The sequence below is a fragment of the Chiloscyllium plagiosum genome, unplaced genomic scaffold, assembly GCF_037043375.1.
Source record: "Chiloscyllium plagiosum isolate Xiang-an unplaced genomic scaffold, Cpla_swu_hap1 HiC_scaffold_10, whole genome shotgun sequence".
In the NCBI taxonomy this organism is placed as follows: Eukaryota; Metazoa; Chordata; class Chondrichthyes; order Orectolobiformes; family Hemiscylliidae; genus Chiloscyllium; species Chiloscyllium plagiosum.
The window spans coordinates 78,960,286-78,985,072 of NW_028270148.1; the positions used below are offsets into that span (position 1 = coordinate 78,960,286).

At 41.8% G+C, this 24,787-nt stretch overlaps 1 protein-coding gene and 1 long non-coding RNA gene across 3 annotated transcripts; one reads left to right on the forward strand and one right to left on the reverse strand.

The window, feature by feature from the left end:
• Window positions 1–2,774: 2,774 nt before the first annotated feature.
• gtf2h5 (general transcription factor IIH, polypeptide 5) lies at window positions 2,775–20,725 on the reverse strand. 2 transcript variants are annotated; one of them, XM_043696191.2, is made up of 3 exons: window positions 20,704–20,725; window positions 10,705–10,808; window positions 2,775–6,955 (listed from the first exon to the last, which is right to left on the reverse strand). In XM_043696191.2, exons 2-3 carry the CDS (start codon window positions 10,737–10,739, stop codon window positions 6,775–6,777), a joined length of 216 nt encoding a protein of 71 aa, XP_043552126.1. In that variant the 5' UTR covers window positions 10,740–10,808; window positions 20,704–20,725; the 3' UTR covers window positions 2,775–6,774. The 2 variants fall into 2 exon arrangements, with proteins under 2 accessions (XP_043552126.1, XP_087847604.1); XM_087991478.1 differs by lacking the exon at window positions 20,704–20,725 and adding an exon at window positions 17,386–17,707.
• Window positions 20,387–24,233, forward strand: LOC148148987 (uncharacterized). Its single transcript, XR_015758474.1, has 3 exons — window positions 20,387–21,147; window positions 21,878–22,010; window positions 22,146–24,233. It is a non-coding gene; the product is annotated as an uncharacterized LOC148148987 (long non-coding RNA).
• The last annotated feature ends 554 nt before the right edge of the window (window positions 24,234–24,787 follow it).

A 24,787-nucleotide genomic window follows, 5' to 3' on the forward strand; every position in this document is an offset into this window, starting at 1 on the left:
AGTTTGTTTCTCAGTTTCTCTCTGATTATTAGGAGGTCTCTAATACAATCCCAATAAGGTGATCATCCCTTTCTTCTTTCTCAGTTCCACCCAAATAACTTCCCTTGATGTATTTTCAGGAATATCCTCCCTCAGCACAGCTGTAATGCTATCCCTTATCAAAAATTCCACTCCCGCTCCTCTCTTACCTCCCTTTCTATCCTTCCTGTAGCATTTGTATCCTGGAACATTAAGCTGCCAGTCCTACCCATCCCTGAGCCATGTTTCTGTAATTGCTATGATATCCAGTCCCATGTTCCTAACCATTCCCTGAGTTCATCTGCCTTCCCTGTTAGGCCCCTTGCATTGCAATAAATGCAGTTTAATTTATTAGTCCTACCTTATCCCTGCCTGCCCTGACTGTGTGTTTTGACTCTCTTCTATTCTCAACTGTACCAGTCTCAGATTGATCTCTTTCCTATCTCCCTGGGTCTCCCCCCACCCCCACCCCACCTTACTAGTTTAAATCTTCCCAAGTAGCTCTAGCAAATTTCCCTGCCAGTATATTAGTCCCCTTCCAATTTAGGTGCAATCTGTACAGGTCACTTCTACCCCAAAAGAGATTCTAATGATCCAAAAATGTGAATCCTTCTCCCATACACCAGCTCCTCAGTCATGCTCTATCCTCCTATTCCTGCCCTCATTAGGTTGTAGCACCGGGAGAAATCCACATATTACTACTCTCAAGGACCTCGTTTTTAAATTTCTAAAATCTCCCTTCAGAATCTCAACCTTTTCCCTTCCTATGTCATTGGTCCCAGTGTAGACAATGACCTCTTGCTGGCCCCTCTTCCCCCGTGAGAACATTCTGCACCCTCTCTGAGACATCCTTGATCCTGAAACCAGGCACACAATACAACATTTTGCTTTTTCGCTGCTCACCACAGAAATGTCTGTCTGTATCTTGGACTAGAGAATCTCCTAACACAATTGATCTCTTGCATTAGAGCCAGTCTCAATACCAGAAACTTGGCTGTTCGTGCTACGTTCCCCTGAGAATCCATCATCCCCCTACATTTTCCAAAACAGCATACATGTTTGAAATAGGTATATCCACAAAAGACTCCTGCACTAGCTGCCTACCTCTTACCTTTCCTGGAGTTAACCCATCTATATGACTGTATCTGAGACTTCTCCCTCCCCCTTCGTATAACTGCCATCCATCACATACTGTTGCTGTTGCAAATTCCTCATTGTTTCTAACTATCTCTCCAATTGATCCATTCGATATGATCAGATTCACAGCTAACAGCATTTATGGCAGATATAATCTGCAGTAACCCTTAAACTCTCTTTAAACACCCATATCTGACAAGAAGTACATATCACTCTATTAAAGGCCATTTTTGCTCCTTTACAATCTACAGACCCAGAAAATAACACCGTCTTATTCCTCTACAAGCACTGCCCCAGGTTAAATTAATAGGTATGGCTTATATTTTAAGTTTAATCAAGAACGTATCTCCAAAAATATATAATCAATAAAGAACCCACTCTACTCACTACTGAAAAATTTCTGTAGGCCACACTTAAAACAACGATGAACTTATCTGATTTTGTGCTGTGAACTTCACCCAATAGTTCCTTCAAAATCAGTTGCGAATTTCACTGTTTGCTAATTTTCCCAGATGCACTCCACTATCCAGCAATACATGAATTCAAACAGCAAAGGCAGTAAATGTGCAGGTTCTCTCTCTCTTCCTGCACTGACCTCACCATGTGCTTCCTTTGTTTGTTCTTCTCCCTTTTAAAACTGCTGTTGTTTTGACTTTTTTTTCCAAAGTTCCAAAACAATGCATCAGCATATAAAACAGTAATTGCTGCTCCTGGAATTCGAGGAAATCACCTCCAGCACCTCAAAAAAGGAGCATCTGTTACAGCCAGAAATTGTTCCCATCCTACCAGTTTAAAAAATAAACCCATAAGGGAGAAGACAACTTTTTACAAAAAAGTAGAATACATGAAGTCAGTGTTGGTGGGTAGATGCATGTGGTAAAACAGAATAGGCAGGATTGTTAAAAGTGGTGAAGGAAAGCACAGTTGAAGCAAGAGAGCTACAGAAGAATGTACAGCCTGGTCAGGGGTTGCTTGTAAAGAAAGTGCCAGGTCTCTTTAACAAATTTACCTACTCTTCCTAGTAAACAAGTAAACCTTACCCACACAAGTAAAGAAATTAAGATTTAATCAAGGATACTGGCAGGTACTTTTATCCAAAGAAAATTTCAGCTTTCACGACACCAAAGAGGACTTTATTAGTTTTTAAAAGTCGTGCCATTTGGCTATGAACATGCAAGAATCATTTAGAGCATCCAGGGGAATTTTTCAAACCACTTCAGGAGGCAGGTTTGGTGGTAAACCTGGTTAAGTGTGAGTTCACAGAAGCACAACTCACTTCCTAGGCCATCTCATCAGACATTGGACAGATGGCCCCATGGATGCGATAACAAAGTTTATTGGGTAGATTTCTATATTAAGAGGGAAGTACTGCAATTCATGGAACTGACTGGTCTTATCAGATTTTAGCAGTGTGGTTGCTCCACTGACTTGAGGTGCACAAAATTTCAGTGGATGGATGAGTGTCATAAGGTAATTGACAGCCTGAGAGCAGTGTTAACCACTTCCCTGTTGTTAGAACATCCAATTACGCAAAGGCATTCAAGGTGGCTATTGATGGGGGTGTCAGAACTGTACTCTTGCAAGAAGACGATGAGAGTAGACAGAAACTGATTTGGATATTTATCCAGAAAGTTTTTAATGTTCTTCAAAAGAAATATTTCACAATTGAGAAAGAGGCCATGAGCTTGATGTTTTTGCAACATTTATGTTGCTGATAACATATGCAAGACTATTATATACTCATCATTAACACCTTAACAATTTGAAAAATGTTAAGAGTAAAAATACCAGACTAGATTAGATTACATTACAGTGTGGAAACAGGCCCTTCAGCCCAACAAGTCCACAATGACCCGAAGCGCAACCCACCCATACATTTACCCCTTACCTAACACTACGGGCAATTTAGCATAGCCAATTCACCTGACCTGCACATCTGTGGACTGTGGGAGGAAACCCACACAGACATTGGGAGAACGTGCAAACTCCACACAGTCACCTGAGGCGGGAACTGAACCCGGGTCTCCGGCGCTGTGAGGCAGCAGTGCTAACCACTGTACCACCGTGCTGCCCACTATTTAGATGGGAATCTACAGTTAGTCATTCAATTTGAAAATTTATACACCTGGTAGGATAAGAAAGTGTAATTACCAACACTTCATCATGAGTTTGATTAAAGACAGGTTTGGTGATGGAAGAAATGGACTCCTCTACTATTCCTGATGAAGGGCTTTTGCCCGAAATGTCGATTTTTCCTGCTCCTCGGATGCTGCCTGACCAGCTGTGCTTTTCCAGCACCACTCTAAACATGACTTTATTCTTAAATGTTTATTTGTTTAGAGTTAATAGAATGCATATATAATATGGAGTACTAATAATGTGAAACTACAGGCTTTAAAAAATGAAGCCATCATTGTACATTTGATGGTTAATTCTTTTTAAGGGACAAGTGTGATAGTACTGTGCCTTTTGAGATGTTCAGTCCTGATTCTCATGTGTCACTGTGGTGAAGAAATGTCTCCTTCACAGACAGTTGGTAAACAGGTTTTGAAGTATGAGACAAAAGAATTGTGAACAGGCTAGACTCTCTCAGACCCAGGAAGGCTTTTAAGTTTTACTTTGTTAGTTTTAAACCAATAGAAACCTTTAAGTTCCCAGCTGCTAGAGTGAAGTCTGAGACAGTGAGACTTTCTGCTAGAAACAATCTGCTCCTTGTGATTTTTTTTCTTCCAGACTGAAGAGAGCACATTGAGAATCATAACTGTTTTGCTGAATTGCATGTTTTTGCCAAAAGGGTGTGTTTAAATAAATAAATATGGTCGAGGCCATCTCCTTACAATACCTTTTTGTGGGGGTGATTGGGTTGGGTGGTGGTGTCTGGCCCGTAACAACAAACCATTAGTGGGCGACATGATGGCACAGTGGTTAGCACTGCTGCCTCACAGCGCCAGATACCCGGGTTCAATTCCCACCTCAGGCGACTGACTGTGTGGAGTTTGCACGTTCTCCCCGTGTCTGCGTGGGTTTCCTCCGGGTGCTCCGGTTTCCTCCCACAGTCCAAAGATGTGCAGGGTCAGGTGAATTGGCTATGCTAAATTGCCCGTAGTGTTAGGTAAGGGGTAAATGTAGGGGTATGGGTGGGTTGCGCTTCGGCGGGGCGGTGTGGACTTGTTGGGCCGAAGGGCCTGTTTCCACACTGTAAGCAATCTAATCTAAAAAAAAAAAATTTAGGATCTGTTTTCATTTACAAATGATGTGGAGATGCTGGTGTTGGACTGGGGTGGACAAAGTTAAAAATCCCACAACACCAGGTAATAGTCCAACAGGTTTATCTGGAAGTACAAGCTTTCAGAGCACTGCTCCTTTAAATTCTGTGTCCTAGTACCTGATATAGTAACAGATTAAAGTGTCATGCAACTGATGCAAAGTACTGAACAAACCTACATTTGTATTAATCACTTAAAATGGCTGTGTGATTAATATGTAAATTCCAGAACATTTTTCAAGTCACAGTCCCAAGATAACTTAAGTTTTTTAATATAAAACCTTATCAGCTCAGATAATACATTAATAGTGTGAGTCTGTCTGCATCCCAATCTTGAGTCAGACTGATTTTATTTCCAAAGTAGGAGTACCATGCAAGTTGAACTTTCAAAATGTCCTGTGCAAAACAAGGATTAATTTACACATCAAGTATAGTGTCTCAAGCCAAACAGAAACAAAAATTAGACTCACTGGAAAGCACTAAAAAAATTGTGCACTGCTCAAGTCGGAAGATTTTTTGAGTGAAATGGAAGATTTTAATTTTATTTAATAAATCCAGTTTGTTCGACAATAAACCTTGGCTTTCCAAATTAACATCTGTTTTCAAAACAATCACTTTCTGCTCATCATATAACACCTAACAAAAAAACATCAAATGTACCAAACATATTAAATTTGATGGCAGAATTCAGGCTTTCCTTCCCTTTGCATTCTAATTTACCAATGAAGACCATACACAGGGGCCATCAATCTATATTATGCATTGAACTTTCAGAAGAATATATGTTCCTAGACACAAATTAATCGGATATCAAAAACAAAAACAGTTCATTCACTAAATGACTCTTATTCTTTAGATACCGAACTTCAGTTGACTTCAAATGGTTTTTGCATCGACCTTGCCTCAAACTTCAATGAATAACAAATTCCCACAAAACAACCGTTACAGCAATGTACATGTGCCATCTAGAGCTTAGTCCACTAGACAATTTCACACTTCATATAAAAGTGGCAAGCAAAATGTTAATACCATGATGTACTGGCACAACAGATCAAATCATCTCTCTTTTTACTGTAAAATTCATTGAAATTCTAGAAGTATCACATACATTTTGTTGTAAATTCTCAAATTGTTTCAATGTGATTTTTTTTGTTTAAAGTTGTAAATCTTTATTCTTATCATTAGCATTCAATAAGGTTTCCCAATTGTATGAGACTGAATTATTTTTTTCAAAATGGTACAATCCAAGCAGACTGAAATTTATCAGAAGTGGAAGGTTGATTTACAAGAATAGGTTGAAATATATATTTTGGTGCAAAGGAATTGTATATATCTGGTCAACTTATGTGCAACAATTTAAAGTAAAACTCATGAAGCGAAAGCTAAGTTCAATAGCTGCTTGGTAAGGGTCCAAATATGTTCTTTAATACATATGAATTGCCTTGGAGGGTTTTCTTGGATTTTGCTGTGAAAAGCTTGCACAGCTTTAACATTTACGGCTTTATAAAAGTCACTTACTCTACAATACACAGATTAAGAAAAATACGTGTTCTTGCAATTATAATCTATCCTTAGGACTGTTCATTTTATCAATTTACTAAGAGCCACTTCTTATAAAAATAGGACTAATGGAATGTTCAATAAATGAAGACAGATAATCTAAAAGTGAGCTAGCAATAAATGTAGAGAAAGTTAAGGCAATAGCTCTTGAAGTACCTACCTGGGTTCCAATCTGTTTATAATACTAAAATAACTTAACATAAAAGGTACTCTTATGAAAATGAGAATTAATTACAATGTAAGGGACCCAAATACCTTCAAACATGGGCTAGGGATGTTTTGCAAATTGCAAATTAATGTGTATTTGAGAACATCAACAAGAGGTGGCCTCAACCAAGGTAAACAAGGAAAAGGATGAGTGTCATTTATGCTCATTCATTGAAAAGTATGCAGTGGTGGTGGGATGTAGAGACAAATGAATATTTTGGAGATTTGTTTGAATAATATGGGAATAACAATAGCTTAATGAGCACAAGTCTTCAGCAAAGTCATGCATAATATGTTGAAGTAGCAACAGAGTGTCCCCAAATGGGCTTTCCACTTTCCATTGCATGTGAGAGCATCTCTGGACTCACTTGGAGTAAAAGGCACATTAATCGTAGATCAACCTTTTAGGTCCAGTAAAAACTATCCAGTTCTTAAAAATACTTTTAAATACCAAAACAATTTTTAGCAGAAACTTTTTGTACAGCATTTTGCTCGGTTACACTCCTATTTTAACATTAGATTAACTGATAACCAGCTGTTACAAAAGAAAAAAGGAGTCTGAGCCATTTCAATAACTCCTGACCAATTTACTTCTGCATTAATGGAAATGAGTTTTGATCCATTAAGTCTCCAACTTTTTCTTGTAAGACATGGACCACCTCAGCCAGGACAAATAGATGAATTTCATCCAGGTCTTGAATTACAAATTTTTTCCCCAAAGCATTTGTATCATCCAAGTACAGCAAGAATTGTTTCATGGCTGGGTCACTATAAATACAAAAATTGTGAGAAATTAGATCAATATTAACAAAGTCCATTCTCAGTATGCCACAACTACCCATGTTTATTAATACATAAAAGATACGGCAACCTTAAAACAAATGATATTTCTCTGGAAAATATGCAAGTTAAACACAGACACAAATATTACATAAGCTGGTTTCCGGTCAGAGCAAAGAACAATGAAAGCCCTTAGGGCAGCACAATGTGGTTAGCAGTGCTGCCTAGCAGCGTCGGGGACCCGGGTTCTATTCCAGCCTCAGGCATCTGTCTGTGTGAAGTTTGCACATTCTCTGGTGTCTACGTGAGTTTCCTCACACAATCTTGTGCAGGTTAGGTGAATTGCTAAGTTGCCCATAGTGTTCAGGGATGTGGAAATTAGGTGCATTAGTCAGGGGTAAATGTAGAGTAAAAGGGTCGGGGAACGGGTTTGGGTGGGGTGCTTTTCGGAGGGTCAGTGTGAAATTGTTGGGCCAAAGGACCTGTTTCCACACTGTAGGGATTCTGTGATTTGCCATTACTAAAGACTAAAACTCATTGCTTTTCTCAATGAGGAAGAATATTACCAACTGCAATGAAACCCAGAAGTACTAAAGAAACTCAGCAAGTCTGACAGATATTGGGGATAGTAAAAGAGTTCACATTTCACCTGTAATATGACTCTTCTTCAGACTGTCCAATTGTTCTACACCCAACTCCACATCAGAATGTGGGTTCCCTGCTGCTGCTTTGAAGTGAAACCTGAACAGACTCCATTCAACATTCCTCTCCTTCACCAAGCTTAGCTTGTTCTCTCATTGAACAACTTCTTGAGTAATTTATTTCATTTCTTCCAAGTAAATGGTATGACTACGAGTATTTGTATGCACTCCAGCTATGCCTGGATTTGTGTGAAATACACCTTGCTCCAGTTCTACTCAGCCTCCACAAACCCTCCACCTCCAAGTCTTCTCCAGAAATTAAATCTCTTCAAGTTTGCTTCTCATTTCTTCATTTGCTCACAGGGTCCATCTCTGACTCTTCTCTTCAAAGAGAAATAAACTGTACAGCAGAAAAAGAGGCCCTTCAGGCCACCAAAACTACACCAACACATACAGTCATTGAGGGGAAGGTGAGGACTGCAGATGCTGGAGATCAGAGTGTGGTGCTGGAAAAGCGCAGCCAGTCAAGCAGCATCCAAGGAGCAGGAGAATCAACATTTCAGGCATAAGCTCTTCATCAGGAATGAGACTTGTGGGCCAAGGGGGCTGAGAGATAAATGCGAGAGGGAGGGGATGAGGCTGGAGGGTGGGGGGGGGGGGGGGGGGAAGGTAGCTGGGAATGTGATAAGTAGATGAAGGTAGGGGTGAATTCCTTGGTGAATACCTATGCAAAGTACTCTTTAAGAATTTCACCCACTTTCTCTGACATCATGCACAACTTTTCTTCTTTTTCCTTGTGTGGGCCAAACATGTCTCTAGTTACTCTGTTGCTCCTGATATATGAGTAAAAGGCTTTGTGATTTTAGATTAGATTAGATTAGATTAGATTAGATTCTAAACAGCATGGAAACAGGCCCTTCAGCCCAACAAGTCCACACCGACCCTCCGAAGATTAACCCATTTCCCTTTGACTAGTGCACCTAATGTTATGGGCAATTTAGCACGGCCAATCCACCAGACCTGCACATCTTTGGACTGTGGGAGGAGACCCACGCAGACACGGGGAGAATGTGCAAACTCCACACAGTCACCCGAGGCTGGAATCGAACCCGGGTCCCTGGCGCTGAGAGACTGTAGTGCTAACCACTGAACCACCATGCCGCCCACATTTTCCTTAACCCTGTTTGCTAAAGATATTTCATGAATCCTTTTAGCTCTCTCATTTCCTCGTTTCAGATTGGTCCTACGTTACCAATATTCTTCCAAAGCTTTGTCTGTCTTCAGTCACCTAGACCTTATGTATGCTTCCTTTTACTTGTAGCTAGTCTCATAATTCCATCTGCCAATCATGGTTCCTTAATCTTGCCATTTCTATCCCTCACTTTCACAGTCTCTCCTGCACTATAATCAACCTCTCTTTAAAAGTCTCCCACATATCAAATATGGATTTACCTACAAACAGCTGCTCCCAATCTACATTTCCCAGGTCCTGTCGAATTGTTGTATAATTGGCCTTCCCCAATTTAGCACTCTTCCTTGAGAACCACTCTCATACTTGACCATGCCTATTCTAAAACTTATGGAATTGTGATCATATTCCAAAGTAATCCCCTATTGAAACTTAAACCACCTGGCCAGGCTCATTCCCCAGCACCAGGTCCAGTATGGCCCCTTCCCGAGTTGAACTATTTCCATACTGCTCTAGAAAACCCTCCTGGATGCTCCTTACAAATTGTATTCCATCTAGACGTCTAAAACTAAGTGAATCCCAGTTAGTGTTGGGAAAAGTAAAATCTCCTATAATCACCACCCCGTTGCTCCGACATCTTTCCTTAATCAGTCCACTTTTGGATGAATATTTGGTCCAATGAGAAGTTATGGAGAAAATTTACTGGAATGTGTCGAGGGAAGGGGGATTTAAGCTCCCAAGTTAGTTGAGGGAAGCTGATCTAGTTCTCCTTGAATCAAACGAGATTGAGAAATTATTTAATAACAGTATCATAAGATTATGCCAATGCAGACAAAGTAAAGCTGTCTCATTAATTGATTGTTCCCTGGTAGTTGCACGAAGAGCCAAGAATCTGGGCAAAAGATAACGGGTATGAGGAATGAGAATTCCTTGTTTAAAATGCAATGGGTGATAATGACCCGGAGATCAATGTACATAGAGGTGACAGAAGTATAAAGTAGATTTCAAATGGAAGCTGAACAGGCACTTGAAAAAGGCAACCATGTAAGGTTCAGGATAAAGGGGATAAATAAGTCTGACTGGGTTGCTCTACAGAGATGCACCACAGCTTCAACAGGCCAAACAAACAAACAATCTGCAACCGTACTATATACAGGGGAACCTTGATTACCCAAATATCGCTTATCCGAATTTCGGATTATCCAAACAAGATCGCAAGGTCCCGATGCTTGGCTAAACTGTGTTATCCAAAATTTAATTATCTGAACATCCAAAAAAAAACTCCCCATCCATGGTACAGGTTCCTCTGTACCAGTGACTGTGACATGTAAAATAAAGTATACATTACTGAAATTCACAAAATACTTAGAGGTCCTTTCCTATTTATGTAAATTTACTATTTACAAAGCTGAAACCAAGCTCCTCGCCAATTGGAATTGTGCAACAGCTTCAAATGCCTCTATTTAATTATGGTTAGTCATATCTATAACTACAATGATTTCCTTTATAAAAAGGCTAAGAAAACACTGCAAATTCTAATACATAACCATCATTAAATTCTGGCAGGTGAAGCTTCTTATTTGGAATGTTTCCTCCCCTTTGCAAATATTTAAATTGTTTCAGTCCCACTTGGAACATTATTCAAGTAACTAGTGAATGCCACATTTGCTGAAGTGTGATATATCACAGCAAATGTGCCTATTCCAAGAAATGCTTTTCACCTATTGAGCCAGAGATCGAGAAAAATGTAATATTGAGTTACTAGGGAAAACCTTGAGAGCAGGAAAAAAATCATCTTTGCCAAAAAACTGACTTTTTTTGTGAAAAGGACTGAAATAGGTATGTTAATGATTAATTGTTACTTTTGACAATGTGGTTCCTTTAGGAAATGCAGAAAAAGTGCTTACCATTCAATAAGAACTCCTTTTAAGACATTAACCATTTTTCAAGAGCCTCTGATATCATCAAATTGCATACGAACTAGACTGCACAGAAAGTTAATCCTTCAGAGCTAAAGAACATCAGAGACAAAATTTAAACATTATAAAGGTGTAGTACTTGATTCCTAACAGGGAACATAAAACAGTTATTAATTCATATGTACAAAAATTACATAATACAAGACTGCAGGGTAACCACGTCCTCTCCATTCATACTCAATGTGATGACGTTCATCATGCATCCATCTTTCACATAAATCTCCCAATCAAGCCAAATGTACACTGTACTGATTTATATATGCTATAAACAAGGCAATTCACCACAAATGGGCTTCACCAGCACACGATTTAGACCTGCGTTATTCAAATTGTTGTATGAAATACTCAAAGCACAGCTATACGGCTAGGTTTAATTTTCATAGTTCAAGTGCATATAGCGAGCATGGTGAAAGATTCATTCATGCTTTTCTCATATGCATATTTGTTTCAGCAATAACTTTATTCATTTTATTTGCATGGGGCAGACATTTGCCAATGTCTGATTGAATGATGACAGTCGGTGCAGAGGAGTCCACTGGCGCAGCAGGGGACAACACGTGCAAAGCGGCACTAAAGGGCAGCATTTAAAGAGTGGGAGGTTAGCAGCTGATGGCCACTAAGAGGAGCTTCACCACTTCATTGATGGGTTCAGGAGAGAACTCCTCATCTCGTGACTCACAAAGAGCATTAAAAGTATTTAGGGGTTGGTGTTATCACTGGACCAGTAATTCAGCATCCCAGGCCCATGTTCCGAAAGAAAGGGTATAAGTTGTATAAAAAGGTATGGTGATACTTAAACTCGATAAAAACAGGAATTAAACACTGGTTTAATGATTGCCATATTGACAAACATCATATAAACATCATACCATTGACAACAGGTACAAGAGTAGGCCATTTGGCCCAGAGAAATTGCTCTGCCATTCATCATGATCACAGTATATTCTCCTCCTCGACACCGTAGCCCTGCTCGCTACCTAGATTGCGTGTCTAGAATTCCATTTATTCCTTTTAAATATATTTAGTAACCTGACCCAACCATCTTATTTGGTCGAGAATTCCACATACTCATCACTCTGAGTGAAAGTGAATTCTCCATCTCAGTTCTAAATCTGTACTCTGACACCATGACCCCTTCTTCTAAATGCCTCCAACCAGAGGGACCATCACTGCATCCAGTCTTATCTTCACCGGTCAGAATTTTATATGTTTCAGAGTGATCCCTTCTTATTTTCTCTCCCAAATCTAATAAGTATACCTAGTTGACCTGATCTCACCTCATGCGACAAACTTATCAGCCCAGTAATCAACCTGGTGAACCCTCAGTGAACTCCCTCTCATGACAAGTCCAAGATTTCTTCAGTAGAAAGACCAAAACAGCATTCAATACAGCAGGTGTGATCTCATGAAGCTGAAAATGTGTTGCTGGAAAAGCGCAGCAGGTCAGGCAGCATCCAAAGAGCAGGAGAATCGACGTTTCGGGCATGAGCCCTTCTTCAGAGCTGCAGTTGCTTGTATAGAATGGTTGCTCTTGCACTCAAATACTCCTGCAGTGAAGACTAACATACTATTTGCCTTTCTAACTAATTGTTGCACCACTATACTTGCTTTCAGTGACCAGTATACAGTACAAAGATAACCAGACCTCTTTGCACATCAACATTTTCCCATTTAAATAATACCCTGCCTTTTTGTTTTTCCTATCTAAGTGCTATCTAAGTGGGATAACTTCACACTTATCCACATCATACTGCATCTGCCATGTGTTAATCCATTAAATCAATTTGTCTAAAACCCCTTGACAAGTCCTCCTCAAAATTCACAATTCCACTCAGTTTTATGTCATCTGCAAAGCTAGAAATGTTAGATTTAACTCACTCATCACATAATTGGCATGTACATGTATTCTGGGAGAAAGTGAATACTGCAAGTGCTGGAGATCAGAGTCGAGAAGTGTGACATTGGAAAAGCACTGCAGGTCAGGCATCATCTGCGCTGCTGGAGAGTTAACATTTTGGGCATAGACCCTTCATCAGTAATGTTGGGCGGGGGCGGGGGCGGGGGGGGGGGGGGGGGGGGGGGGATTCTGGGATGAGGTGGGAAGAAGGAAGAATAGGAAACTGGGGAAATAGACATTGATGCCATGTGGTTGGAAAGTCCCAAGGTGGAAGATGAAGCATTCTTTCACCAGGCGAAAGTGAGGACTACAGATGCTAGAGCTCAGAATCGAGAGCGTAGTGCTGGAAAAACACAGCAGGTCAAACAGCATCCCAGGAGCAGGTGAATCGACGTTTCAGGTATAAGCCCTTCACCAGGTGTCAGGTGGCTAGGATTTTTCAGTGGAGGCGGCCCAGGACTTACATGTCCTTGATGGAGTGGAGGGGGAATTGAAGTGGTCGGCCACAGGGCGATGGGGTTGTTTGGTTCGTGTATTCCAGAGATTAGATTAAATTACCTGCAGTGTGGAAACAGGCCCTTTGGCCCAACAAGACCCTTCGAAGAGCAACCCACCCAGATATTCTCTAAAACATTCGTGAGATGGTGTCCTGTCTCCCTAATGTACAGGAGACTACATCGAGAGCAACAGACACAGTAATGAGGTACTTGGATGTGCAGGGAAATCTCTACTGGATGTAGAAGGATCCTTTGGGGCCTTAGATGGAGGTGAGGGGGTTGGTGTGGGCGCAGTTTTACACCTCTTGTGGTGGCAAAGGGAAGGTGCTGGGAGAGGAGGGTGTGTTGATGGGGGGGGGCACCTGGACCTAATGAGGAAGTTGCGAAGGGAATGGTCTCAGTGGAATGCTGATAGGAATGGGAGTGCAATATATCTCTGGTGGTGAGGTATGGCTTAGGTAGCAGAAATGGCAGAGGATGATGCGTTGTATCTGGGGATTGGTGAGAAGGAAAGTGAGGACCGGGGGTGGTTTCTGGGGGCTGTTGTGGTTGGAAGGATGGAGTTCAATGGTGGAGGTGCAGGAAGTAGAGGAGACGTGCTAGAGGGAATTGTTGACCACGTGCTAGGAGAAATTGTGGTCCTTGGCATTGTTGACCACATCTCCCCCCTTACGTCCATCCAAGGTCCCAAAGAATCTTTTTGCATCCAGCAGAGATTTTCCTGAATATCCAAACATCTCACCTACTGTGTCCATTGCTCTTGATGTGGTCTCCTCTATATTGGGGAGACAGGATGCCAACTCGCAGAACATTTCAAAGAACACCTCTGGCATATGCATCAAACAACCCCACCGCCTGTGGCCAACCACTTAACTCCCCCTCCCACTCCACCATGAACATGCAAGTCCTGGGCCTCCTACATTTCCAAATTGGAGGCACCTGACACCTGGAAGAAGAAAGCCTCATCCTCTGCCTTGGGACCCTCCAACCACACAGCATCAAAGTTGATTTCAGTAGTTTTCTCATCTCCCTTTCTCTCATCTAATCCCAGATCCAACCCTCCAACGGGGCACTGCCCTCTTGTACTGTCCCACCTGTCCATCTTCCTTCCTACCTGTCCAATGGACCCTCTGCTCTGACCTAACACCTCCCTGTGACACCACTAGTACTACCTTCTACTCTGAAAAAGACCAACTGTTCTTGTAGATTAATGGACTCAAGCATTTTAACTAACTACTGGTGTGAGACTAACCAGAATGTAATTCAGTTTTCATCTCCCTCCTTTTTTTTCCACAATATTGAGGTTACGTTTAACACTATGCAATCTGCTGGGACTATTTGTGAATCTGTAGAATTTTAAAAGATGTCAATCAAAATATTCACTGTTTCCATAGCTACCTCCTTTAGTCCCCATGGATGTTGATTATCAAGTTCTGGGGGGTTCATCAGCTTTCAATCCCATTAATTTCTCCAGTATATTTTTCTGGACCAATATCAGTTAATTCCTCTTTTTCCATTGCATTTCAGATCGCACAAATAAATTTTTAAGACCAATTTGGCATGGTAGAGAAAACAAAGCAGTCTCATTGTTATAATGTTTTGGAATGTGACTCGAATGGTTTGTGAGGTAAGTACATGGTTTGGGCGGCACGGTGGCACAGTGGTTAGCACTGCTGCCTCACAGCGCCAGAGACCCGGGTTCAATTCCCGCCTCAGGCGACTGACTGTGTGGAGTTTGCACGTTCTCCCCGTGTCTGCGTGGGTTTCCTCCGGGTGCTCCGGTTTCCTCCCACCATCCAAAGATGTGCAGGGTCAGGTGAATTGGACATACTAAATTGCCCGTAGTGTTAGGTAAGGGGTAAATGTAGGGGTATGGGTGGGTTTCGCTTCGGCGGGTCGGTGTGGACTTGTTGGGCCGAAGGGCCTGTTTCCACACTGTAATCTAATCTAATCTAATCTACATTAAATTTAAAATCTCATTACCTCACTTGGTCATTGCTGCAAACTCAGATACCTGATATCCTGTTTTGTCGGTTTGCATTGGTAATTGTACTGTTGTCAATTCGTGCCTCATACCTCTCTTAGAACAATCCCTTGAGATTGGATACTACATTATCTATTCAAAAATAGAATTCTACATTATGGTTTCCCTTCTCTGAAAGGGTCTCGGAAATAGATTATTAAGTAGGCCCTTCTCATTGCATGATACCAAATCTTGAACAGCCTGTTCCCAAGTTTTTCCCTTCAAATACTGATCTAAAAAAAACACTTTGCTCATACTCCAGGAATTCATCTGCCACCATTCCATATGGTTAGTCCAGTTTCACTTACGTTTATAGTCACACTGTTATTGCATGCATTTCTAATTTCCCAGCTTACCACTACTATTTTGAGGCCTATAGACCACATCCAATAATACTTTCTGCCATTTGTTGTTCCTTCGCTCCACCCAGACTGATCCTACATCCAGATTTTCTGAGCGAACATGCTTTCTCATAAATGCACTGATTTCATCCTCTACTAGCAACATCACATCTCCCTTGGCTTTTTAAACTGCCTTTCAAAACTATTGAATAACTTCACGTAACCCTACAGCTATATCCTTGAAACTGTAATCATACTGTATCCATTTACAACTATTTGCACTGCGAATCTTACTGCAAATATTCTACACATTCCAATACTAAAGATTTGTCTTTTTAACACTTTGAACCTATTTGCTGCTTGCCTCTGTTTACTCTGGTTTCCACTTTCACTTCCTTTTTTCTATCTTTTACTTCTAACTTTGTTTCCCTTTCTTGCATGTTCCCACTCATGCCACCTAAACATAAAACGCTCCACGCAGGGCTAATGCATGGCCCTGCAAGGATATTGGTCCTAGGCCTGTCAAGGCGCAATCTATCCAGTTTGTAAGCTTCCATACCTAATGCCTCAGAAATCTAAAATCTTCCCTCTTGCACCAACTTTTCCATTCATAAACACACCAACATGTAGCCCTGGGAGTAACCCAAAATGACTACCTTTGAGGCAGTGTTCTTGAATTTAACTCCTAGCTCCCTATGTTTTGCTTACAGGATATCATCCACCGTTTTGGACCTGGACATGAACTATACTTTCTGGTTACTCATCTTGCCCCTTCAAAATATCCTGGAACCGCTCAGTGACATTCTTGACCAGACATGAAGGAGGCAACATACCATTCAGGCCACAAACGTATGCGTTTCCCTCATGACAGAATTTCATATCACTACTGCTGTTCTCTCTTCTTCCTCACATTGGGCAACAATCGCTAGAAAAGAATGTTCCCTCCCAGTCAGGGAACACTTCAGCAGTCAACGGCATTCAGCCTCTGATCTTTGGATAAGTGTCCTCGAAGGTGGACTTAGAGATACACAACAATGCAGAATCGCCAAGCAGAAGCTGATAGTCAAGTTCCATACCCATGAAGATGGCCTCAATAGTGATTTTGGATTCATGTCGTGCTACATGTGACCCCACCACACTTCTGAATCTGTAAAGTCTTCCTTACTGTCTTGTTTTGACAACATCACCTTGATAATTTCATAGAATCATAGAATCTCTACAGTGTGGAAACAGGCCATTTGGCCCACGAAGTCCACACCGACCATCTGAAGAGATCCTACTCAGACCCATTTCCCTACACTGTTACTTTATATTTCCCCTGACTAATGCACCTAACCTACACATCCCTGTCCACTATGGGCAATTTAGCATGGCCACTTCGGCTAACTTGCACATCTTTGGACTGTGGGAGGAAACCGGAGCATCTGGAAGAATCCCACACAGACACTGAGAGACTGTGCAGATAGTCGTCCAAGGCTGGAATTGACCCCGGGTCCCTGGCCTGTGATGCAGCTATGTTAACCACTGAGCTACCAGTTTGTACAGTTTTGAATTATTTATTGCTTTGGTTAGACTCTTGGCATGCGACTCTTATACCTATCACATTATTCCAGTCATTTAGTTTGTCTCCAGCATCACCTTTATTCTTAATTTTTTGTAATTATTTCTCTACCTCATTTAATGAGATTATAAGTCATCCCTTCGGTGGTTATTCACCTGTTAACACTTTACTCACCATCTAACACTCTTGGTCACCTACAGAGACTTATTATCTGATACTCCACTCACACCAGTTATATGATCAATGATCTTGCCGCTAAGATATTAAAAGAGTTAATTTGTTCTACTGACCTGCAAGAAATTGAATGCCTGGGGGTAAGGCGGTGTGTCTTTGTCTTATAGGTGGAATGTGGGAGGTTTACATGGCCATTTCCTTGCCACTCAGGGATGATTTACATTTTAATCCAGAAATCAATAAGAATATTACAGTTGGAATGTGACTACTCCCCTATAGATACAAAAACACAGTTTCCAACAGATGAGACCATAAAGGGATGATTTGCATTACATTATTTCTGGAGGTGGGCTGGAATGTAACTATGAGGGGATGGCTGAGGGTTGTCTTGTGGGTAGTTGAAACTTTATTGCTGGAACAGCACAGCAGGTCAGGCAGCATCCAGGGAACAGGAGATTCGACGTTTCGGGCACAGGCCCTTCTTCAGGAAACTTGTCTTGTGGGTAGTACTAACTGTGATGTTGAGAGTTTAGTATAAAGGACAGACTGTTTTCCTTGTTTAGAGAGAGCATTTGCCACGACCCTGTAAGCTCTCCGTTCAAGGTTTCTCCAGAAAACTTGTAATGTACTGTGCTTAATAAATTTGGTTGCTTTTTCACAGAGGTTGGTTTGTTACAGTTGCATCAAGTGTGTAAGAATCTCAAGAGTAAAACAACTTAACATTGCCTGTAAACTCTTCTGTGTGGTCTTCTCTCTCACTGTGCCTGAAGGGCTGTACTCAAAGCTTATGATTTCAGATAAACCTGCTGGACTATAACCTGGTGTCATGTGACTTCTGACTTTGTCCATCACAGTGCAGTACTGGTACCTCCACATCCTCATAACACCGACAACTCTGCACGGCACAGCCACTTGTGGTGCTACAGACTTTGCAGACCAAAAGAACATGTGCACATAGTGCATCTTTTTCAACTCAATTGAACAGGCGACAGCCATTCTATTGTTCATTTCACAGACTAATCAAAGTCAACCAAAATTCCTGGTTTGAGATTTACACAAAACTTAGTTAACTGTCAATCACCACTTTACTGGTGTATTTCCCATTGCAAAATCTGTACTAATCAGCACATTTGTTCTCATACAGTAAAATAATTGCTTCCCTACAAATTGGTATTTCTTGTGAGTTATCTTAAGGAGTGCAAAACAAAATGCATCTTTTCTCAGCAATACTCGTACAGTACTACTGAACGTAAAATTAAAACACCTCCACTACAATTCTCAAAGGATCACAGAGAAGTCCTTTGCTGAATCTGACTTTCATGTTTGAATTCGGGCATCTTGAACTGCTTTTCTTTTCTTTGTCCTGGTTCAATTTCATCTGGTGAGCTCTCCAGTACTGATAAGAATGTGATATGCAATGGCTTCTTCTATCATATTACTACATCAAATATCCCAATCACTTCCACTCCAGAAAAGTCAACAGCTATCTCATTCTGTATGCTTGATGATCTTCTGAAGCAGCTGAAATTCCAAACTGCATGTTCTTCTTAAATGGCATCCATAATGTTACAAGAAAATTTCTGCTTTCATCCAACGAGAGTAGTAAAGATTTTTGCCTTGGCAAGTTGTGACAACTTCAATCTCTTCAAGATTTTATTGAAGTTCTTCTAGGTTGTTTCACCATGTTGCAGACCAATCTGTGTCTCTTTCTTGATTCATTCCTCCTTTTCCAGCTCTGCTTAATTTTCAGGTGGACCTGAGAGCAGCCAGATCTCTCCAGATGATAAGATGGTTTCACAAGCTCATCTACTTCAAATTATTTACCAGGGTGACATCAAAGACTTGTGAAAACATTCTATTTTAGGTTCTGTTCAGCAGTCAATGGTCTGGTATTCAGTGAAACCAAAATTACCAGACTTTAAACTTTTTCAGCTGGGATGAGTGGATATTGTTCATGTGTACTTACCACGAGTACAAACAGTCTCAATTTTGCCTTCAATAGCTTCTTTTTGCTTCTTGGTGCAATGGTAATGTCCCCTCCTTTGAGCCAGGAGGCTTGGGTTCAAGTTCCACCTACTCAGAGGTGTATAACAACATCCCTGAACAGGTTGATTAGAAAACAAACACATAGCACCACTAGGAACAAATTACTGCAGACGCTGGAATCTGTACTGAAGACAACAAATGGTGGCGATCACAGCGCCCATAGAGAGAGAGAGCAAGCTAATATTCTGAGTCTAGATGATTCTTCATCAGAGCTGAAGTAAAGTGTAGAGGGGACAGTATTTATGCTATAGTTGGGGGAGGAAGAGTTTGGCAGGGCAGTGAAGAAAAGATGTTGGTAGTTCAGCATACACAATCAGAATGTGAGAATGGCAGAATAATGGTGTGTCTCCTGCCAGAATTGAAAGGATACTAAGTGGGATAGGAGGAAAGGGAGGATATGATAACAACCCAAAAGAAAGGGAAGTCATCTAGATTCAGATGTTAGCTTTGTTCTCTTTCCATGGATGCTGTAAGACCCTCTGTACATAGAACCAGTATCTTCCTGACACTTATCTTGACACTCTACATCTGCAGTCGTCATTCCAACAGTCACACCATGATGTTGCCTGAGATGAAAAGTCTCAGTTAAGAAGAGAGACTGGATAGGTTGAGTTTGTTTTCCTTGAAGCACAGGAGGCTGAGGGGATATCTGATTGAAGTATACAAAATGATAAGAGGCATAGATAGCGATCATAAGAATCTTTTCCCTGCAGCAAACATGTGTAAGACCAAAAGGCATAAGTTTAAAGTGAGAAGTGACTTACAGTACATCTGATAAAAAATATTTTCAATCAGAGGGTAATAAAAATAAAGAACCCACTGCCTGAAACAGTGGTGGAGACAGGTACTGTTGCAACACTTAAGAAGTATCTAGCACTGAAATTGCCAGGACTAGTGTATAACATGATTAGTGTAGTTTGGTGTTTGTTAGCACATGCATGGTAGACCGAAAAGGCCGTTTCTGTGCTGTCTGACTCTATATAACTCCTTCCTGAAGAAGGGCTTATGCCCGAAACGGCGATTCTCCTGTTCCCTGGATGCTGCCTGACCTGCTGCCCTTTTCCAGCAACACATTTTCAGCTCTATATAACTCCTGTTATCCAAGGAAGATGAAATGGAGAAAGTTCAAATTAGCATAGATCAGGTCAGATCTCTAGTGGGTGTCTTCACGCCCGGTCAGATCTGTAGTGGGTGTCTTCACCCCCTTCCCAAACAAACCTCAAATATACTATACAATATAAAAGAAACATCGGTTGGAAGCGACACATGTCTCGAGACAGCACGCCAATATTAACATGATTAAGGAAAGATTAGCATCACAAAAACACGCATAACTTTTACAATTTACAGAGGTGGAGTGGGGTGATAAAAGAGGTCAATGCACAAACCTGCCGGAACAACCATTTTTTTCTCTCGCAGCGCTAAGCAATCTGGGATAACACATGCAATTCAAACACGACCAATCAGTTAACGGCACCAGGGCCTGAGTGACATTACATTGGATGGAGTCAGAGTTGCACGTTTGAGTTCGGAGTCAAAGGAAGGTTACCTTTGATTGGGCGGACTGCGGGGATAGTCAGAAGTCTGTATTTACACTTAAGTCTCCCTGGTCCTGGACTCCTTGTAGAAATATTTTTATGTTACGTCTGCAGTTTTCCTTTCAAACTCTTGTTATCTCAATTTGAGTTGTTTTGTGATGCAAATAAACACATGAATATCTAAAATGCTGCATCACTCATTACTCAACACCAGGTTACAATCTAGCAGGTTTAATTGGAAGCAAACAAGCTTTCGGAGCGCCGTTCCTTCAAGTGGTTGTGGAGGACGCAATTGTAAGGCACAGAATTTATAGCAAAAATTTACAGTGTGATGTAACCGAAATTATACATTGAAAAATACCTTGATTGTCTAGGAGGTAAAAGCAATGACTGCAGATGCTGGAAACCAGATTAGATTAGATTACTTTACAGTGTGGAAACAGGCCCTTCGGCCCAACAAGTCCACACCGACCCGCCGAAGCGTAACCCACCCATACCCCTACATTTACCCCTTACCCAACACTACGGGCAATTTAGCATGGCCAATTCACCTGACCTGCACATCTTTGGACTGTGGGAGGAAACCGGAGCACCCGGAGGAAACCCACACAGACACGGGGAGAACGTGCAAACTCCACACAGTCAGTCGCCTGAGGCGGGAATTGAACCCGGATCTCTGGCGCTGCGAGGCAGCAGTGCTAACCACTGTGCCACCGTGCCGCCCACAACAGATTCTGGATTAGTGGTGCTGGAAGAGCACTGCAGTTCAGGCAGCATCCAAGGAGCTTCGAAATCGACGTTTCGGGTAAAAGCCCTTCATCAGGAATAAAAGTCTTTCACTTCTTTCATGTGTAAATCACAAAACGTTTTTTAAAAGTTGCATTCTAAGATTAACGAACAATTGGTGTTAGCTAGACAATATGTTGAAGGTGTTAGCCCCCTGTGTTCTCTGTCTATGCCATGATGTTTAGATTGATTCTAATCTAAAAAGTGAGATAACAGAATTTTACATGAATTCATGCAGGTTTTGAGCAAACTACAATGTAATCCTGCAAGTACCAACTGCCAACCACCAAGCAACAACTGCCAAACCTCAAACAGATCATTGTTCGTAGCAAGCTGCCTGGCTTTCAGGACAATCCCTACATCTTGTCACGGTAGGCGTTGCAAGACGTTGTCAGAGTGTGGACATTACACATGGGGACATCTCCCACCATGTATGTGGAAGGTACTCATGTGACTCAGCCAACGTTGTCTATCTTATTTTCTCTTGTCTATCTTATACGTTGCAGGCAAGGATGCCGTGAGGCATGGTACATTGGGGAAACCGAGAAAGGCTTCGGCAACGGATGACACTGCACAACAATCAACAGACAGGAGTGTTTCCTCCCAGTGGAGAGAGGAGAACTTCTTCAAGGCAGGCATCCTTGCAAGAGGATTTGCTGTAGGGTTAAAATCAACTAGGTAAAAACAATGACTGCAGATGCTGGAAACCAGATTCTGGATTAGTGGTGCTGGAAGAGCACAGCAGTTCAGGCAGCATCCGAGGAGCAGTAAAATTCGAGTTTGTTTCAGGACATGGTTGAAGAGCTTCAGGGCAGAGGAGATGACCTGGGGGTTGCAGTCAGTTGCACTTTACCGCAAACCCACAGACAACCTCACAATACTACACTTCTCCAGCTTCCACCCAAAACATATTAAAACAGCCATCCCCTATGGACAAGCCCTACGTGTATGCCGGATCTGCTCAGATGAGGAGGAACGTGACAGGCACCTGGAAGTACTCAGGGATGCCCTCATAAGAACGGGGTAAGTTGCTCAACTCATCGACCGCCAGTTCCGACGTGCCACAGCAAGGAACCATAATGACCTCCTCAGGAGACAGATACATGCTGCAACTGATAGGGTACCCTTTGTTGTTCAGTACTTCCCAGGAGCTGAAAAACTATGCCATGTTCTTCGTGACCTGCAACACATTATCAGTGAGGATGAGCACCTCGCCAAGTCATTCCCCACACCTCCACTGCTTGCCTTTAAACAACCGCCAAACCTCAAACAGATCATTGTTGGTAGCAAGCTGCCCGGCTTTCAGGACAACGCCATACAACCCTGTCACGGTAGGCGCTGCAATACGTGTCAGAGTGTGGACATGGATACCACCATTACATGTGGGGATACCTCCCATCTTGCATCATGTACATGGCAGGTACCCATGTGACTCAGCCAACGTTGTCTATGTTATACATTGCAGGCAAGGATGCCCTGAGGCATGGTACATTGGGGAAACCGAGCAAAGGCTACAGCAACGGATGAATGGGCACCGCACAATAATCAACAGACAGGAGTGTTCCCTCCCAGTTGGGGAACACTTCAGCAGTCCAGGACATTCGACCTCGGACCTTCGGGTGACCATCCTCCAAGGCGGACTTCAGGACAAACAGCAGCGAAAAGTGGTTGGGCAGAGGCCGATAGCTAAGTTCCATACCCATAGGGAGGGCCTCAACCAGGACTTTGGGTTCAGGTCACACTATAGGTGACCACCATTTACTATACACACACACAGACACTCCGACACACAGACACACACACACACACACAGGCACCCCTGTACACGCACATACACACGAACACACATATTAACAGACATGCACACAGACACTCACACACACCCTTACAGACACACACACTCCCACATGCATCCTCTCAGAGACTTAGACCACTCTACACTCACGCATACACATATACACTCCCTCTCACAGACACTCACAAGCCCCCACCCCAGACACACTCCCACACTCACACATGCACCCCCTCAAAGACTTAAGAGACTCTACACTCACATAGACATGCATATACACTCTCTCACACAGACACTCACAACCTCCCCACCCCAGACACACACACACACAAAGTCCCAATACATATATTTTGTGGGGTGAATTTGTACTTGCAGAGTTACATTGTGCTTTGCTCAAAAACTGCATGAATTCATGTAAAACTCTGTTATCTCACTTTTTAGATTAGAATCAATCGAAACATCATGGCATAGACACAGAACACAGGGGGCTAACACCTTCAACATATCGTCTAGCTAACACCAGTTGTTACAGTTAACCTGAGAATGCAACTTTTTAAAAAAGGTTTTGTAATTTACACATGAAAGAAGTGAAACTATCATGGTATTCGAACAGATAAAAGACTCAACAGACAACCAAGGTATTTTTCAATGTATAATTTCAGTTACGTCACACTGTAAATTTGTTCTATAAATTCTGTGCCTTACAATTGTGTCCTCCACAACCACCTGATGAAGGAGCGACGCTCCGAAAGCTAGTGTGCTTCCAATTAAACCTGTTGGACTATAATCTGGTGTTGTGTGATTTTTAACTTTGTACACCCAGTCCAACACTGGCATCTCCAAATCATCACTCATTACTGCTTTGGTCAGTGTGCCAAGGATATCTTTCCCCCGCACATGGGCAATTGGACAAATACAATGTTTGTTTCTAAAATACAGAGTTTGTTTCTAAGAATGTGGTCATTTTGAATTTTTGGGAACGTCAAGCAATTCCCCTCCCTCACACTCCTTTAAATCCTATGGCCTTATCCTTCTCTGCTGTACATCAACTCCAGGGCTAATTGTTCAAATCCACCTAAACACATATACCAAAAGAAACAGGGTTAGAGACATGATAGTTGGAGCAAGCAATTACTTGGTATTCTGATAAAAGATTCATATATTTCACTGAAGGATATGTCAGCCAAAATGTTTCACAAACAATGGTACATATGAAGTTAACAAAGTTGGCATGGGGTGCAATTAATGACTGATAGACAGAACAAGTTACACCCCAAGATAGCTTACCTGTATAAAGGTAAAACTTGTTCTCCGCAACATTTACAATTAAGGATGGTCAGAAATTCCTGACCAATT

Coding starts and splice junctions, on each gene's coding strand:
- gtf2h5 (XM_043696191.2), bottom strand. CDS start 10,739: ATGGTTAATGTCTTAAAAGGAGTTCTTATTGAATG. Junction 6,956..10,704: donor AAAGGAGTTCTTATTGAATG/GTAAGCACTTTT, acceptor TTGTATTTATAG/TGACCCAGCCATGAAACAAT.